The 18,498-nt window shown below is 36.5% G+C and overlaps 1 protein-coding gene across 2 annotated transcripts in view; it reads left to right on the top strand.

The window, feature by feature from the left end:
- Window positions 1-15,621, top strand: part of CMPK1 (cytidine/uridine monophosphate kinase 1) — a 32,590-nt gene extending 16,969 nt beyond the window's left edge. For both annotated transcript variants that reach the window (XM_004438519.2, XM_087445984.1), the window contains exons 2-6: window positions 8,084-8,230; window positions 11,529-11,681; window positions 12,957-13,033; window positions 13,280-13,376; window positions 14,543-15,621. In XM_004438519.2, coding sequence (XP_004438576.1) covers window positions 8,084-8,230; window positions 11,529-11,681; window positions 12,957-13,033; window positions 13,280-13,376; window positions 14,543-14,584 — 516 coding nt within the window. In that variant the 3' untranslated portion in view covers window positions 14,585-15,621. The remainder of the gene's footprint in view (window positions 1-8,083; window positions 8,231-11,528; window positions 11,682-12,956; window positions 13,034-13,279; window positions 13,377-14,542) is intronic.
- Window positions 15,622-18,498: the final 2,877 nt, after the last annotated feature.

Genomic DNA, 18,498 nt, shown 5'->3' with positions numbered 1-18,498 from the left:
AAGCTTTTTTGTTTGTATTGTGTTGTTTTAGAATGTTAACTCACCTGGAATTGAGTTTTGCATATGGTGTGATGCAGGGATCTAATTTAATTTTTTCCCAGATGGGTAGCAGTTGCACAAATATCATTTATTAAATAGTTCATCTTTTCCCCCTTGATTTTTAGATGCTGAGTCTATCACTTATTGAATTCCCATTTATACTTGGGTCTGTTTCTGGCCTCTGTTGAGTTTCATTGTTCTCTTTGTCTATTTTTATAGCAATATTACACTGTTTTAATTGTTCCAGCTTTATAATATTTTATGCTACCTGGTAGGACAAGTTCCCATTTGTAGTTGTTAATAAGATTTTCAATTTTGGCCATTCTCTCATGTTTACTCTTTTTTTTTTTTTTTTTTTTTAGTTCCCTTCTCTTTTTTATTTTATTTTATTTTATTTTATTTTTTTATTGATGTTTTACTGGTTTCTAACATTGTGAAATTTTGGGTTGTACATTTTTGTTTGTCCATCACCACATATATGACTCCCTTCACCCCTTGTGCCCACCCCACCCCCACTGCCCTGGTAACCACAGTCCAGTTTTCTCTGTCCATGTGTTGGTTTATATTCCACATATGAGTGAGATCATACAGTGTTTGTCTTTCTCTTTCTGGCTTATTTCACTTAACATAATACGCTCCAGGCCCATCCATGTTGTTGCAAATGGGACGATTTTGTCTTTTTTTATGGCTGAGTAGTATTCCATTGTGTATATATACCATCATGTTTACTCTTTTTTTTTTTTTTTAATAATTTTATTTATTTTTTTCCCCCAAAGCCCCACTAGATAGTTGTATGTCATAGCTGCACATCCTTCCAGTTGCTGTATGTGGGACACGGCCTCAGCATGGCCAGAGAAGCAGCGCGTTGGTGCGTGCCCGGGATCCGAACCCGGGCCACCAGCAGCAGAGCGCGCGCACGCTTAACCGCTAAGCCACGGGGCCGGCCCTACTCTTTTTGATATACTGGAGAATCAACTCATCAAGTTTCATTTAAAAAAATTAATCCCAGTCGAATTTTGATTGAGGTTGCAATAAATTTATAGATTAATTTGTGGAAAATTTAAATATTTACAGTATTTAATCTTTCTCTCCAGGAACACAGAATTTCTTCTTTTTATGATATTGGTTTTAAGTGTTTCCAGTTCCTCTATACAATTTTTACACATTAGTTTTAGGTTTATCCATAAATTTAAGTTTTTATTGCTGTTTTAAATGAATTTTTTAAATTAGGGTATAATTGACTTGAATAGAATCTTTTAAAATGCATATTTTCTAATTAGTCATTGCTAGTTGATTGGAAAGCTATTGATCTGTTTGTTTATAAGAAGCTAGTAAGCAAGATAAATTCTTGTTGGTTCTCATAATTTTTTTGCGTGTGTGTGAGGAAGATTGGCCCTGAGCTAACATCTGCTGCCAATCCTCCTCTTTTTGCTTGAGGAAGATTGTCACTGAGCTAACATCTGTGCCCATCTTCCTCTATTTCATATATGGGACGCTGCTGCAGCATAGCTTAAGGAGCAGTGCATAGGTCCGCGCCTGGGATCTGAACCCGCAAAGCCTGGGCCGCCGAAGCCCGGGCTGCTGAAGCGGAGCGCATGAACCTAACCACTATGCCACTGAGCTGGCCGCACATAAATTTTTTAATGTACTCAAATACATCTGTGATGCTAACTTTTGGAGCCTCTCTGTTTGAGGCTATTTGCATAGTGAATTGGATTTTCATGTCTCATGCTCTACTTGTTCTATAGTTATTCTTTGACTTTGCTCCTTTCTTGTATATGCTTCATTTGCTGTTGAGCCAGTTTGGTAGTTCTGTGCCTTTATTGGTATGTAATTTGTAGTTTAGCCACTGATTATTTCAGACATTGCTCCAGGAAGAACCTGGATGAGTTTGTCAAACTTCTCCCTGACTTGTCTAAGTGCTCTCGTAGCAGGTCTTGAATCTAGTAGCATAGACCACGTTTTTAGGAGTATGTTCTTCAGGAGATGGTTCTGGCTGTAATAGCTAATAATGAGATTTTGCTGTGTCTGATAGTGTAGTGTAGTGTAGATATTATTTCTATTTTACAAGTGAGGAAACCGAGATCTAAGAAAGCTTAAATAAATTTCCCAGAGTCACACTGGGTTGTGACAGAGTTTGGTTATAAAATCTTATATCTTAACTTCTAGCTCAGTGTTCTGAGTATATGACTTCATGCAAGGTTCTTATTTTCTTGTGCTCTCTCTAAATGCATTTCTCCATTAGTTTGATAATTTTGCAGATGCTCAAATGTTATGTTTACAGATATTATTGAATTCAGAGTTTGGTATCCTTTGCATATTTTTCTCAAGTGTTGATTCGTGAATCCAGATAAATTGTAGTTCTTAAAGAGAAACTGAGCTGTTAAAATGTTGTGGTTATTTTGTGATGAGTCTCTTTACAAATCGCATTCTCAAGTAGTTGTGTCTCTTAGGGTGACTTTCTTACTTTTGGTATTCCCTGGGTAAATGATATTCTCATTTTAATGTTATTTACATTTTTAAAATAAGAAACAAATACAGTTGGGCCTGCTTAGTGTTTAAGAAACCTCTCTTTCATAAGGTAAAATAGGAGAGGCTAGGGCTTCATCTAAGTGGTTTGATGTATGTCCTCCGAGTGTTCTCACAGGAACTGAATTAACTGAATTCTAGGCTCTTAGACCACCTGCAACAATATTTGGGTTGTAGCGATATGAGTCTGTAGCTTGTAGGCTCAGCAGTGACTATAACAATTGATCATTTAATTAACAAGATCAGATGAGTGTTTCCTAAGATTAACAAGACCTCTGTGACTGTCCATTAACGTTGGCAGTTTTCCAATTATTGCCTCTGAGCTCCTGGAATCCCTGGAGGTTTCTGTGCCTGGTCTTCATCTTTGACCATTTTCCATCCCCTTCTAGTATAGGGAATGCAGATTGATTCAGAATGGCTGAGTTGGATTAAAAAATAAAAATACTGGAAATGACCAACCAGAATGAAATTGGAGTGTGATAATTCTAATTCACAGTTGCTGTAGGGGCCATTTGGTATGTAAATCATATACCAAAATCCTCAATTTATCTGAGAAGCCTTCTGCAGAGTGTTAGAGGGATATCCGGGCTTACACAAATGAGGAAATGGTCTGTTTAGTGGCTTCTAACTCACCCTTTCTTTAAGTTTTCTTTATTGTTTTGTCTTCTTGCCACTGCCTCTGAAGAATCACCTTCTTCCCCAAGCAGACAGTACTGGTAAAGACTGAATTCCGTAGGAAAAGTTGTGCAAATATGAAGAATTGCCTTTATTAATTAATAGTAGGGCTCAAGTCGCTATTGCATCCTTTGTGAATATAACCTATTTACCGCCCCTGAATCAGCATGTTTCCTGGCACTTTGTAGACACTCAATAAATATTTATGGATTTAAAATAAGTTCCAAGTATTGCCTGAATTAAAATTTTTTTACATGAAGAGTAAAACATCTAGGAAAATGAAATAGTGCTATAATTGTCTGCAGTTGAATGGATTATATCCCTCCTTTTTTCTTCTTTGCAGGATGTAAGCTTTTAAAACATCACTCTTTAATTAGAGAAAGAAGTATGCTTCATGTTAATTTGGAGTCTGTCTGCTAAAGCTTCTTGCTTAAGAAAAGATTTAGCTTGGTTTATAATTTCCATAGTTTATAGTTAATATGTCGATTTGCAATTAAATAGGCATGGTCAAATGCAATGCACACATTTGGAAATACAATGAGGGCAGACTAAAAATGAGATTGGAAATCCGCTAGCAATTTAAGTCAAGTATTACACTCAGCTTTTCTCCCCCTGGATAGATAATCTTTCTTTAATGGTGATCATAGGAAAAATTCTTTTTCTAACCCTTTATGGGTGAATCTGGAAGGAACCCTAAACAGTTGACCAGTTTTAAGTATCTGGGCACTGTGTAGCAGTTCCTACAGTCAAAGAAAAGTAAGTTCCCCAAGACTGGCAGATATTGTTTCTGGCAAGTCATTATCAGACATCTCATTTAGAGTAATTGGAAAAAGTTCTATTGGAAATGCCTTTGAAATAAATGAGAGGCTTACATGAAGTGTTGCTGGGATGCTGTAGGCTCTAAAGCTATTGTCTGCAACAAGTACCAGACTGGTGAGTCTGGGTGGCTCCAGATAGTCCCTGCAGCATTTCCAGGTGTTCTGCTGAAGGTGCATTGTTGACAGTACATAAATAGAATTTAGATTTTAAGGTTCACTGATCTTATAGGGAATGCAAAGTGAACATAGTCTTAAATGATTCATAGATGTGTCAGCTATTTAAAGGTCACCCAGGGCCGGCCCGGTGGCTTAGCAGTTAAGTGCGAGCGCTCTGCTGCTGGCGGCCCGGGGTTCGGATCCTGGGCGCGCACCCACGCACCGCTTCTCCGGCCATGCTGAGGCCGCGTCCCACATACAGCAACTAGAAGGATGTGCAACTATGACATACAACTATCTACTGGGGCTTTGGGGGAAAAAAATAAATAAATAAAAATTAAAGGTCACCCAATAGTTTTAACTCACTCGGTTGCTTTAAAAATACATTTGTATCTAATATCTCTGCTATGTTCCCTCTATGTAATGCAAGGCTCAGTAGCAGTCCAATGGCACTTTCAATTGCTGCACTAACAGGAGAAAGTGCCTGGCATCTGGATCTCTTCTTGGCTTTTAGGACTTGCCATTTATGCATCATTTGTACCTTGAACTCTGTTGTTATTGTTGTTTTGTTTTTGATTGTTTTGTTCACATAGAACCACATTACCTAAATTTAGAAGGAAGGAAAGACAATTGCTAAGAAGTGAGTGAGAGAAGCTGATCAAGATGATTTGAGATTTGATACTATAAAATTGTCAACATTTCCTATTTCATTTGCCTAGTAAAATAGAGTGCCATTCTTTACTTGTTGAGAACGTGGTGCTTTTTTCTCTCTCCAAATCTTAGTGTGTGTTTTATAAAAGTTGCTGAGTTGTTTTTCAGCTTCTTAAAGGAAAAAATGAAAGTAAAAACTTTAGACAGTTACTCTAAATGTATTGAGTTTATACGTTTGTCACTAGAAAACTACTATTTTTAGTTGAATAGCAGCTTGTAATTGTAGTTATTATAGTTTATAGTATTTATAACCTGCTGTGGTTTTGAGTGTTGCTCTTAAGACTGTAGTTAGTAACCCACTAGGTTTTAATTGCTAGGAAATTTCAGAGAATGTGAAAAAGTTTTGGTTAAGCCTGGGAAATATCCATTCTTGCTTTCCTCAAAATTGGCATCAGTAACTACTTAATGACAACAGAATGCTTTGAAAACATGCTATTTAAAGTCTAGCTATTATTAAAATACCATAATAACTAGTGTGTAAGTGATAGTTGCTTTTTTGTTGCAGAAACTCTGTGGTAAGAGGAAAGCTTCGGCAAAATCCTTAAGAAAAATATAGTATAAAAAAGTAACTGGTAAATAGAGGATTTTAAAAAATGGGATGTGGTGAGAAATAGACACATGTATAGGTTTGACATGGTTATATTTATTTAAATTCCTTGTTTCCTTGGACTTTGCAGATAAGATTGTTTTCTCTCTTTTTGACAAACTGTGTAATTATTTTTTAAAGTATCATTTGTATACTTCTACAATTTACTACCAGTTTCTCTTTTTAAAAAAGGGAGATGCCAAAACCCATTTTAATGCAATAGAAAGCTTGCAAATTTGAGCTCTCCAATGTCAGGAAACAAACAGTGTGTGTACTAATTTCTAAATTACTAGCTGTGCTTCTAGATGTTTATGTTGTTCATACAGCAGAGGCAGTCTGTACAGAGCAATCTGTATTATTGGTGTTTCACTGAGCATTTGCCATTGTTTAGTACTGTTTGTCTCTGCGTTTATTCGCTGTTAACACATGCTATAATCTCTAGACCAGATGAGAGCATCCAGCAAGCACAGACTTCAAGCAGGAGCCAAAGTAAGCAGTGGGAAATGAAGTTGCTATAAAATTTTGTGGACGGTAGTTGCAAAATGCTGTTTGAAAATTGTACATAGTAAATGAGAAAGTAGGTCACACCTCTTCTTTTATAAAGTCTTTCCTACACCCGTCTTTCAAAAGTTTGCTTATACTTGGTGATCAAAGAAGGCATTTAAAAATGGTGTGGAAATAATTTTGAAATAATAATTTAAATAATTAAACACTTTTGTATTTATTTTCATTTTCTTTAAACGACGGGAGTCTTTTTTAAAAGCCTATTACAACAACTAAATACACTTTTGATCATTTCTTCTGACGGAAGGGACTATGTGACTAAGAAAGAGACACGAATGATACTATGGTTTTTGTTTATTCTCATCAAACTTTATATCCAATTTTAGTCAGCAAATAAACTATTTAGAGTTTGTTTTGCTTTGCTGACTGCCTTACTGTTAGCTTACTTTAATAAGCAAGAACAAGTTTAGCCAGCATTTTTGGAAATAGAACAAGGATAAAGAATGTATGGGTTCTGCAATCTAAAAAAAGAGAAAACTCACCATAGCCTGGGTAATTGAAGGAGTTAGTTTTTGTAAAATATGCAGTTGAAACACTGTACTTTAAACAGGAGGTGGGAGAGTGGGCTGCCTCAAATCTTAAATTTGAAATTAAAGATAAAATTTAAGTTATCAAATATTTATTGTACACTTACTATGGATAAGATAAAAACCCATTTAGAGAGTCTTAGGAATTTGGAATAAGATGATTGTTGTAACTGAACATTGAATATAGTTCTTGGGTGTCCTGATATTTGAGAGTAAAAACATTTTAAAAATAGATTTTATAGTTCTTTTGACATAATAAAAGGGAACATGCAAGTTCATGTGGAGGAAGAAGCTTTTCAGTATTCAGAATTGTCTGTTAGATCTGTTTTGTTTTCTCATTCCAACCATGGGGAAATGGTAGAACACCATAGCATCTTATATGACTTAGCTCAACTATTACCCTGTACCCTGACCTAATACATCATTTGTAAGTCCTTAATAATGATCATCACAATCATACTAATACTATACTATTGACCTTTCATAGGATATTCATATCTATTATCTCACTTAAGCCCCTTGATTGGTCTTTTTATCAAAACCATTAAAGTGAATACATATGTACACACACACATATATTATAACATAAAAATGGTATATACATATAATATAAAAATGCTTCCAGATTATTTAAGATAAGTGTCTTCATGATGACAAGGACGGTAATTTGGTGGCTTTTTTCCTCTGCTATGTGTCAGTCTTTCTGGTAGGCAATTTATATGCATTATCTCATGTAATCATCACCACTAACTTATAAAATAGGTATCTGTATTCCCATTTTACAGATGAGACCTCTCTAGTTGCAACTAGGGAAGTAGGAAATGGACTTTTGAGAGTGATAAGGAAGATTCTGGTCTAGGTGGAGAGACAGTGATACCCTAAGACGCTATTTGATTATGTGATCACTCTCCAGAGGGGTTGGGAGAGCTAATTTCGTGGAGGAGGTAGGACTTGAGCTGTTTACTGAAACAAAACAGAAGAATGGGGTTTGTGTAAATTAGCTGATGAGTTCAATTTGTGTAAATTAGCTGATGAGTTCAACTTAAATGTGTTGAGTTTAAGGAAGGGAAGCAGAGATTTTATAGAAGGTGAGTACAGCCAACAGTGATAAGATTTTTTTTTTTTTTGCCTTGAATTATATAGATTTTTGTTAGGCATGTCTTTGAACATTATTAACAACATGAAATGTTAATGCCTTGAATAGTTAGATAGATTTTGGAATGATTTCATGGTTTGTGAACATTATAGCTACCATGCCCTATCTAGATTAAGGATATTTTTTAAGCAAAAAATATGAATGAAAAATATGTATGAAATCTCTCTTAAGTTTTCCTTTATTATTTATTTAATATACAAACAAAGCGTATTTACTGTAGAAAAATTAGAATCTAGAAATTAACATGAAGGAAAAAACCAATAGTCCTTCCACTGGGTTGAATGTATTCTGATTTTTTTTTCCTATGTGTTGTTTCTTTCAGAAGTATGGCTACACACACCTTTCTGCAGGAGAACTTCTTCGTGATGAAAGGAAGAACCCAGATTCACAGTATGGTGAACTCATTGAAAAGTATATTAAAGATGGAAAGATTGTGCCAGTTGAAATAACCATCAGTTTATTAAAAAGGGTAAGGACTGTGAATGCCAACCAATTTAAACCAGCAAGAAAACGAGAAATTAAATCTACCTTTCCTTTGAGTAATGAAAAAAATAAGAGTATATTAGAATTTCTTGCTTGTGGAAGGTGGTCATGGTGTTTGAGAATGGCAGAACTGGAAATTCCACTTTCACCTGGGAAGAAATTAGACAGTAGCAAGCATTCCTGCCTTGGTCCAGGATCAGCTACAGCTCAACTTAACATCCATATGTGTGCACTTGACCCTTCCCAACAGGCAGGCAATCAATCTCTTTTCCATTTCTATTTCTTCTTCTTTTTCCTTTTCTCCTCCCACTTTTCCCTTTCTTTCTCCCCTTCCTCCTTTCCCTTTTCTGTTTTCTTGTGAACCTGCTTCCTTCCTCCCTCCCTCCTTTCCTACCTTTCTTCCTTTCCTTTTTTCCTTCCTCCCTCCTTCTTGGGATTCTCCCATTGTTGCCATTCTTTCAGTTTTAAAGTCTCCTTTTCTGGTGTGTGCATCACCATCTTCAGTGTGAAATGCTAAGACTAACAGTTATCAAACTAAAATATATCCCATCTGAAAAACAGATACCTTGCATTTCATGATAACCCTCCACTACAGATTGCCAAGACCGTGGTCATTAACAGGTATTTTGACCTACTACAAGAAACACTGGAGGAGAAATACAAGAGTGGGAACAGCAAGAAATAGTTGAAGCCTGATGGAAAAAAGATATATGAGCACCTGATAGAACCAGAGAAACTTGAGGATGAAGAATGGCTCATTCACACACATTCTTACCTCTTCTCTCAGAAATTGGAGTAACCTGCTTCCATTCCAGAGTAAATAAATCCTCTCTCCTTATTCTCTGGATTTAATGCCCTTTCTCCACTTCACAGATAAGCATTGTGAAAGAGTAGTCTACATTTTTTGCTTTTTCACTTTCTACTCACTCTTCAACGCTTTACCGTCAGGTTCTATTTCCATCTTCATTGAGAGTATTCTTACTGATGCTACCAATGATCTTCTCTATCAAATATGGGGGATATTTTTAGTCATTTTTCTTGTAGCGTTTAACTCGCACTGTCTTTTTGAAACTCATTCCTCCTTTGTTCTCTGTGATACCATTTCTTTTATCTTCCTGCTTCAATGACTGCTATTTCTTAAGTCTTCTTTGATAGCTCTTTGTCTGCAAGTTTCCTAAACCATGACACTTCTCAGGGTTTCATCCTTGGTTCTCGTCTCATTTTATATATTTCTTGCTGGATGGTTTTAGCCACGCCCAAGGCTTTCACTATGCTAATGATGCCAAAATCTATAGCTCTAGCACAAATCCTTTTTCTGAACTCCAGACCTATATTTCTAACCAACTACTAGGCATCCATCTGAATGTCTCACAAGTGTCAGAGTCAACATGTCAGAGGCTGAATGTATTATCTAAAATATGATTGCCCTTTGTTTCCTGTCCTGGTTAATGGTTCTACCATCTACCCAGCTGCCCGAGCCAGAAATCTGGGAGCCATCCTATATTTTCCACCTCTCCCTCACTTTCCCAAATCCATTCAGTGAGTGGATCCTTGCAATTATCTTTCTCTTAATCTTGTTTTATTGAGTGTTTTTTCTCTATTACCGCTATCACCCTAGTTCAGGTCCTCTTTTTTTCCTACCTGGACCATCACTAGAACCTCCTCGTTAGTCTTTTTGCCTTTAATCCATCCTTGTCCCCTTCTAATTCATCCTTCTTGGTACAGTCAGGGTGATTTTTTTCTAAAGGTGATATGAGCATATTCTTCTGCTTAAAATTCCTCAGTGGTCCTGTGTTGCTTCCAGAATAAAAACCAAATCCTTAGTGTGGCATACATAACAATTCCTTCATTAATCTTGCCCTTACATACTTTCTAGTCATAGCTCCCACCACTCTCTACACACATCCTAAGATTTGGCTGTACCAGCTTACTTCAGATTCATCAAAGCTGTTATGCTTTCTCATTTCTGAGCCTTTATACATCCAGTTTATCCCATCTGGGGTACCTTGATCCCTGTCTGCCTGCTTTATCATTATTCAAGATTCAGCTCTGCTGCACCTCTTTGGTAAAGCTTTCTCTGGCAGTTTTCCTAGGTAGTTTGTGCTTACTTCTTTGTTTATCATAGCATCCTTTCATATTTCATCCTAGAACTTAGCACATTTATACACATATTTGTTACCCACTGGACTGTGAGCCCCCCAGGGGCCATGACCTTGCTCTTCATGGTCCCTGATAGTAGACCTCTAATAAATGTATATTGAATGAGTAGAATATTGATGTACCTCTTCAGATATCTTCCACTACCATAATTGGGGTAGAAATGCTATAGCAGGGACCCAAAACCATTCTGTGAAAGTTTTGTGAATATTGGAGAAGCTAGATACTGGGATAAAGCCAACCCTCAGATAAAGGAATCAGGGGTCCTGATAGCCATTGTTCTTCTCAGAAAACTAGGAAACAGTTTGAGCACTGAGGGGACTGGATGTCGATTGCTTTGGAATAGAGGCTCCTCTGGAATTTGTCAGTCACACATCTGTGCTTATGCCATGGTGGTTGGTAATGGTGAGGATTTGGAGATTAGAGATATGCACCCTCCGTTCACATATTCCCACATTCTACCTAAATTCAGACTTTGGAAGAGGATGGTGAAATGTACTACTCTTACTATCTATCTGAATATATTCTTTCCTTTGCTACCTGTGTTTTGGGGTAGCCAGTGGCATTTAGGGTTAATTAGCTTCAGTTAAAAAAAAAAGAATATTGACTCCTACACTAATAATTAATGCTAGCAATCTCTTTATCTAAAGCTTTTTGCTGTTGGCCTTCAATTATTGCAGAGAATCTGAGTACCTGCAGGAGCAGCATACTTCCTACCACAGCAGAATGACTTGGGAAGAGGAAAGGGAAGGCAAGATAGGGTTTCTAGAGGGTGGAGCAAAGATATTGGTTAATGCTTATTTTTCTCTTTTTGCTGTTTATAACTTTGTGAATATATATGTGAAAGTAATATATGCTTACTATGGAAAATTTTAGAAACTACAGAAAAAAATTGTGTGTATGTGTTAAAATGGGGGAGGGGTACATACCCATAACTCCACCAGCTTGAAGCAACCATGTTAATACTTTGGATCATTTCCTCTGTCCTTTTTTTTCTATGCACCCTCCACTCTTTGCTTATGATTTAAAGAATAATAATACAACAAACACCCGTATATCCACCACTGTGCTTAAGAAACTACATTTTGTTAGTGTAGTTTTGAACGTAAATCTTCCTTTCCCTTTAGGAGATGGATCGGACAATGGCTGCCAATGCTCAGAAGAATAAATTCTTGATTGATGGATTTCCGAGAAATCAAGACAACCTTCAAGGTTGGAACAAGACCATGGATGGGAAGGCGGATGTATCTTTCGTCCTATTTTTTGACTGTAATAATGAGGTAAGGAAAATTTTCACCTGCCCACATGGGCTTTAAGCAACTGATGGTCAGCTATTAGAGAAAAATAAAGTGACTTTTTACTTATATTTACATTTGATACTGGCAGCAGTATTTTTTTGAATTGGTAAATTGGATAGGAAAAAAGGACGGTCTTGCTCTTGGAGTGTTAAGAACTATTTGGCATCAGCAACCTTGGGACCTAAAATTTGTTTTATTTTCAAAATAACAAGAATTTGTCTTGTTTGTTTTGTTTTTTAAGTAAGAGTTGACTTGTACAATAATGTTAGGTAATGAAGCTACACTATTACTTCCTAGATCTGTACTATTATCAGAGAGTATCTTGCCTTAGGATGTTGTTTACTGGAAAAGAAACACACATTTCTGGGAGGTTGGGAAAGCTTTCTGTTTTAAAGAACCATGAAGATAGCCTGATTTGTCTTCTAAGAATGAAATGATCTTGAGAAAAGCAGGAAAGCGTTCTTTTTCTTTCTGGCATTTCTAATAATATACCCAGACATACCTTTGAGTAACTAAATGAATTTCTCGGAATCATTTAATTAAAAGGCCTGACTCTGTTTGACAGCTGTAATATAAACTTCATTAAATTAATGCCAACTGCCTGAAAGAATAACAGTCTGAAGTCCTGCCTTGAAGGAGGTGGGCTGTTCTTGGGTTGAACTGCACATGTACCTCTGGTAGAGACTTGCTGCAGCCTTTCAGCTGTTTTAAGATGTAGCTCTCTTCTTCCAACCCCTAAGAATATGTTTTCACTTATTCTTCCAAGTTAACTTCAGAATGTTACCGCAGCTTTATAACTAAGGAATGTTTGTTCACGATTAACAAGGGATACTTTATTCAAATGCAAATATGTTGACTCTTAAATATTTGGATATTTATGGAATTATTGAAAAGTACGCAAAAATGGAACAAAGTTTGAGGCATGTAATTCATACCTAATAAGTTAATAATACATTCTAGATGGAACCGTACACATACAGATCTTCTTTTTATTGCGGTTTGAAAAAAAAAACACAGGAAAAACTGAGTCATGAATGAATTCTTATTGTGCTCTGTACTTATTTAACCTAGTTTATATAAATTGAACCACATGTTTAAATTTGAAAAGACTTTGCATGTTGATTAATGAATTAGACACATTGGATTTAATGCAGGGTTTTTTTGTAATCTCAAACTTTATTCTCTTTTCAGGGTAAAAGAATGGCAAATTCAGATCTTCCTTTTTTTTAATAACTTTTTATTTATTTCTCTTTTTAGATCTGTATTGAACGATGTCTTGAGAGGGGAAAGAGTAGTGGTAGGAGTGATGACAACAGAGAGAGCTTGGAAAAGAGGTACTTTGCAGTTTTCATACATGGCCACCTCAGTCTCAATTTGGAACTTGAGTAACAGATGAAATACTTGCCTCATTGTGGTCCAGAAAAAGAAAATGTCATGTGTCGATATGTAAAATGGCTTGTTTCAGAAGAAGATAAATAAGGGAGTCAGTTGGGCAGATCCAGTGTTTTCCTCTGAGCTATCCTATAACACAGGGAAAACGATGGGTACTTAGAACCTTGTAATATTTGCTTCTTTTGCAGAATTCAAACCTATCTTCAGTCAACAAAGCCAATTATTGACTTATATGAAGAAATGGGGAAGGTCAAGAAAATAGATGCTTCTAAATCTGTTGATGAAGTGAGTAGCTCTGGCCTGCCTTAAAAAAAAGTCAGGTATAAAAATGTGATTTTTTTAGTGGAGGTAAGCAGGAGAAAAAGAAATACTATGACAGATAAGTTTGCTTTTCTAGACGCTGGAGACTGAATGAAAAATTAGGCTTTGTCTCCTTTTTGAGTAGAGTCTAAAATGGGTTTTACAACTTCAGACTTGTTCTTCATAAGAAGTGGATGGGTGGTTTATTAATTCCAAACCTCTTTTCTCAAGCACTGGAAAATTGGCATTTTGAGAACTGTTATTTGGCCCATGATCATTTTTTTAAAATCTATAACGTGAATGGCCAGTCATCTAGCTGAAGAGCCCCGGCTGCTTTCATCTCTTCCCTCACAGAGCACATAGCTCCAGAGGGGCAGGGTTTCCACGGCTCAGCACTTCTCTCTTCCTTCATGAATCAGTGGTCTCTAAGCTGTTGTTTGCAAGCCCTCAGTGCCCAGCGACTATTTCTAGTGTCTCTTAATTCACCTTTTTTTCCCCCTAATTCCCTGAATCTTCTTCTGGACCTTTCTTTTTTTTTTTTTAATTTTTATTTATTTATTTTTTTCCCCCAAAGCCCCAGTAGATAGTTGTATGTCATAGCTGCACAGCCTTCCAGCTGCTGCATGTGGGACACGGCCTCAGCATGGCCAGAGAAGCGGTGCGTCGGTGCGCGCCCGGGATCCGAACCCGGGCCACCAGCAGCGGAGCGCGCGCACTTAACCGCTAAGCCATGGGGCCGGCCCTGGACCTTTCTTTTTTATCATATAGTCACTTTTGTTTTTTTATCCATTACCAATTCCTATAGAGGTAAGGTTATACATCAGAAAACATAGTGTTTTAGAATCAGAACTAGGAAGATAAGCCACTTCAGTTTACATTTTATCAAGTTATTGGTAGCCTATCAAGAAGTTTGTTTTGTCCTAAAAACACTAAAAAAATTGAATGCAACATGTTCAAATTTTATATGTATTAGTTGTGATATACTACTGTCTTAAAGTAAAATAGATGAAACTAAGAAATTATAATGTGTTTTTTTTAATGATCCATTTTGAAAGTTAATATAAAATTGACCTTTTAACAAGAGCTCAGCTATATGGAGTTTTAACAGTATCTGCTTTTTAAATTATTATTATTCTCTTTTTCCTTGACAGGTTTTTGATGAAGTTGTGAAGATTTTTGACAAAGAAGGCTAACTCTAAGCCTGAAAGCATCCTTGAAATCATGCTTGAATATTGCTTTGATAGCTGCTATTACAACCTCTTTTTAAGGCAATTTTAATCTTTCATAATTACATCTCAATTAATGGCTGGAAAGTATGTATTAAGACAAATTAAATTTTTTATCTTCAATTTTCTTTTTTTTGGCCACCAGAGTAGACAGTAAATTTGGGTCTAACTTCATCTTAGCTATGGTGCTCACAAAACAAAGAAGGGTATTAGCGAGTTCTTTGTTTTATCCAAAAAAAATATCCCTTTTATAGTTTGTGACTTCTGTGAGCAAAACTTTTCAGTGTGTGTGTAATTAGTAATTACAACATATTAGGATTAGGGATTCCCCACTTCCTCTTCCTGCAGGTTTTAAATTTCCAACCTGTTATGTGAATTTGTGGACCAAATTCCAAAGAAACTCTTTGTGTAGTCAGTTCTTGCATAATGAGTTTGGTAAACAAACTCATAAAATGAATTCCTAGAAGTGTTTTAGTATTTATAAAATAACTGACCATTTCTATAGAAAGGTAAGAAAACATAGGCTTTGTTTTACTACAACTTGTACGAAGTTGTGTGACAGGGCGTAGTCTTTGCTTCCAGGGATTGGGAGAGGGGCACTGGGGGTTCAGAGCCTGGCAGAATTGTCAGCTTTATTCTGACATAAATTCTGAGGATAAGGGGCAAGGATCACATCTAATGACATGTGTTCCTTGCTCTATTATATAGTGTTATTAATGATTAAACTGATCTTAACAAAATTCCTAGCAGTGGAATTTTGAAATGCATGTACTTAAATTTATGGTAAAATGATTCAGTTAGTGTTTTAGTAACACTTCCAAGTTTTTTTGTTTGTTTTCTAGACTAAATACAGGGTTAGTATAAAGTAGAAGAAATCTAATGGTTAAATTTCCCATTTGTATTTTATTTTCTTGAATACTTTTTTTCATAGTTATTTGTTTAAGAAGATTTAAAAATCATTGCACTTTGGTCAGAAAAATAATAAATATATCTTATAAATGTTTGATTCCCTTCCTGGCTACTTTTATTCAGAATATTTTTTATTTGGCATCGTGTTGAAGCTTTGAAAGGTACAGAATAACTAAAAGGCTATAAAGTCCGAAGGAATTTTCTCTTAAATCTTCTTCCTTTAAAAGTCTCTGAGAAATTTGTTTTCTCCTTTCTAATCTTTTTCTGCCATCACTAATGCAAGGTGGTATTCAAGGTTCTTAATAGGAGATTTATTAAAATGTTTCTCATTTTCACCACTTATACAGTTTGGTATACAGGGTTAAATTGGGCAAGGAAATTTGACTTTGTATAATTAAATTGATTTTATATTTAAAGTCATTGAGAATAGTGAGGACAATTTATGGATGTTCTTGTATTGTAATAGATTCGTTTATTTCTATGGGTGTGATGAAATTCATTTATTAATGACATATTTTCAAGATACTTGCCATTAGAAAACAAAGTATCCATAAGTACTGTAACATATTAGCCACCAAAATTTGTACTGAGATTATCTTGGTTTCTTGGAAGAGACTGTAATGAATTCTTATCTAGTGATTCAGTCCAGCCAATACAGAGGGATTTTAGTGGTAGTTTAATCAAACAGCTGTAGTGTGAAGCAAGAGTCAAGACTAAGATTTTGAAAGCATTCCTACTCACATAAATGAAGAAATCAGTTAGATGGGGATCTAAATATTCATATTTAGATTTGGTTTGCCTCATTTCATCAAATATCTTTTTGTGGCATTTGAGAACAAAAACCAAGAAACATAGTAATTACTAAATTGTGAGGCTTTGCTTTTTGTTTGCTTACGTAGGAAAACATGTTGGCAATACTGAGTTTAGGAGTTGATTGAGATACATCTGACTTCACTAGTTTGGTCATTCCATTTGTTAAAGATACAGTCACCAAGAAGTTTTTGCCTTTCTTGAAAGACCCCAGTGGAAGCCTTGCTATTTTTAATAAAATTAACTAACATTATTTCCATTCAGTGATGTTGGATGTGTATGAATTATTTAGTAAATAATCTCAATAAATTTTGTGCTGTGGCCTTTGCTGTTTGCTGCTTCAGAGTTCTGTTCTCTCAAGCATATTGAAGATTAAGAAGTATCTTATTTAACATGTGAGTCCTTACACGGCAAAAGCAGAGTTCAAGATCCAGGAGAATTTTCTGCTCTGCGTATTATGTTTGTGCGTCTTGAATTAAGCAGAAAGCATGACTTTATCCCATTCCTTCAAGAAGTAATCTGGATTGAGGCACCAGTAGCCTATTTTACTACTGGCCTGCAGCATCAATTGCTTGTCTCCTTGAGGGGGAAATTGGCAGCAGGCACTATGTCTCAGGATGCTGGGTTTTTTGTGGGCTTGTGGCTTTGTCCATGTAATTTAAGTGGTCGCCTGACATTCCAGTGGTCCCTGGAGATAATAGTGGCTGAAAATATTGGCCAGACGAGGTCAGCATCTTTTCCCTGGAAGTTTCGTCCTTCATCTTCAAACACATACTAATTGCACAAACCGTAGTGCTAAAAACATGTTCTCTGCCTTTCTAGAGTTTCCTGTCTAAAACTAACACTGGTGGATAGACCTTCAGAGGTCTTCTGTGGGCTACCTTCAGTTGTTCTCATGTAGCTTATTGCAGTTCTCCCTTGCCTACCTGCACACTTCAGCTAAATTCAGTACTCCTTAATTTTTTTTTTAATGAAAGAGAGGAAGTTCATTTATTGTGTACCAAAGGACAAAGGTAAAAATGGTCCTAATCACCTATCCCTTTATTTCCTCATCCCTGACTCTTGGATCCAGGTCTGCTTTCCTTTGAATGGGTGTGGTTGCTGTGATTGTGGTGTTAATTCTGGGCCTAAGTAGAGTTCTGCAGGTCACCATCTTTCCTGTCCTGGGGAGGGCTGAAGGACTAAGTTGAATTTCTGGCTACCACCCTGTACCCTGTGTCAGCCATACCAGCTGCAGGCTATCGCCAGGGCTGAGACTTTGATGGGATCCCTCCTGTCGCCATTCACTAGAGCTAACCTGCTTCTCTTGGGTCCTTTTTCTTCAAAGAGGCTTTTCTTTCATGACTTTGTCCTCCTAAGACCCAGGCATAAGAGAAGAGGGCTTAATTATTTTGTACTACTTAGGGAGACAAGGGTAATAAATCAACATTTCTCCAGGTGAGGTTCTTTCAGCCACAGAAAATTATTTTTTATTTATGATATATTTTGAAGTAAATTTATGCAACTTCCTAACACTGGCCTCTGAGCTCTAACCAGCCAGAGGAAAAGCATCTGTAGAGGTCGGTTACTACATCCCAGCCTAATGGGAGATAATCCAAACAGGCTGCAAGAACTGTCTTCTACCCACTGGGCTCAAGCAGGTAAGCAGCGTACCATATAAAGAGCAGATGTCTTCTCATTTGGTTGAGTAACCACATTAAAAAGAGAAAGTAAAATTCAAAGAAAAAGCCATGTATATGAGCTTTTGGAATGCTCATATACTACCCTTGAGAAGCCTTCCTGGAAGAAATATACTCTCAGTAGCTGCTTCTATGAAATTAAGGGAAAAAAATGGATACAGTGGACTCAGGATGGACTTCCAAGAAAACTCCTGAATTGGGTAAGTTTCCTTGCTAGTTTGTAAACCCTTGCACCCCTTTGAGGAATCTGGGTGGAGCTAGCCCTCTCACAGCCACCTGGCTCCAAGGGCTTCCAGAGCCGGAGGGAAAGACAATCTAAAAGCACAAAGCTGTTGTGCATGGCTCACCCTAGGTTGTTTATTAGTTTTATAAAGAAGCATTTTCACAAGTGGCTGTAAAGCAGCTGCCAGAACTTGGCCAAAGTATCTATGATCGTGAGAAGGCTGCATCAAAATGGCCTTGACAAAATGTAAGCCTTTTTTC

This window comes from Ceratotherium simum, chromosome 22 (genome assembly GCF_057802395.1).
Source record: "Ceratotherium simum simum isolate JZ-2026a chromosome 22, ASM5780239v1, whole genome shotgun sequence".
NCBI lineage: Eukaryota > Metazoa > Chordata > Mammalia > Perissodactyla > Rhinocerotidae > Ceratotherium > Ceratotherium simum.
The sequence above is the reverse complement of the archived record's forward strand: the minus strand, read 5'-3'. Positions and strand labels throughout refer to the sequence as shown.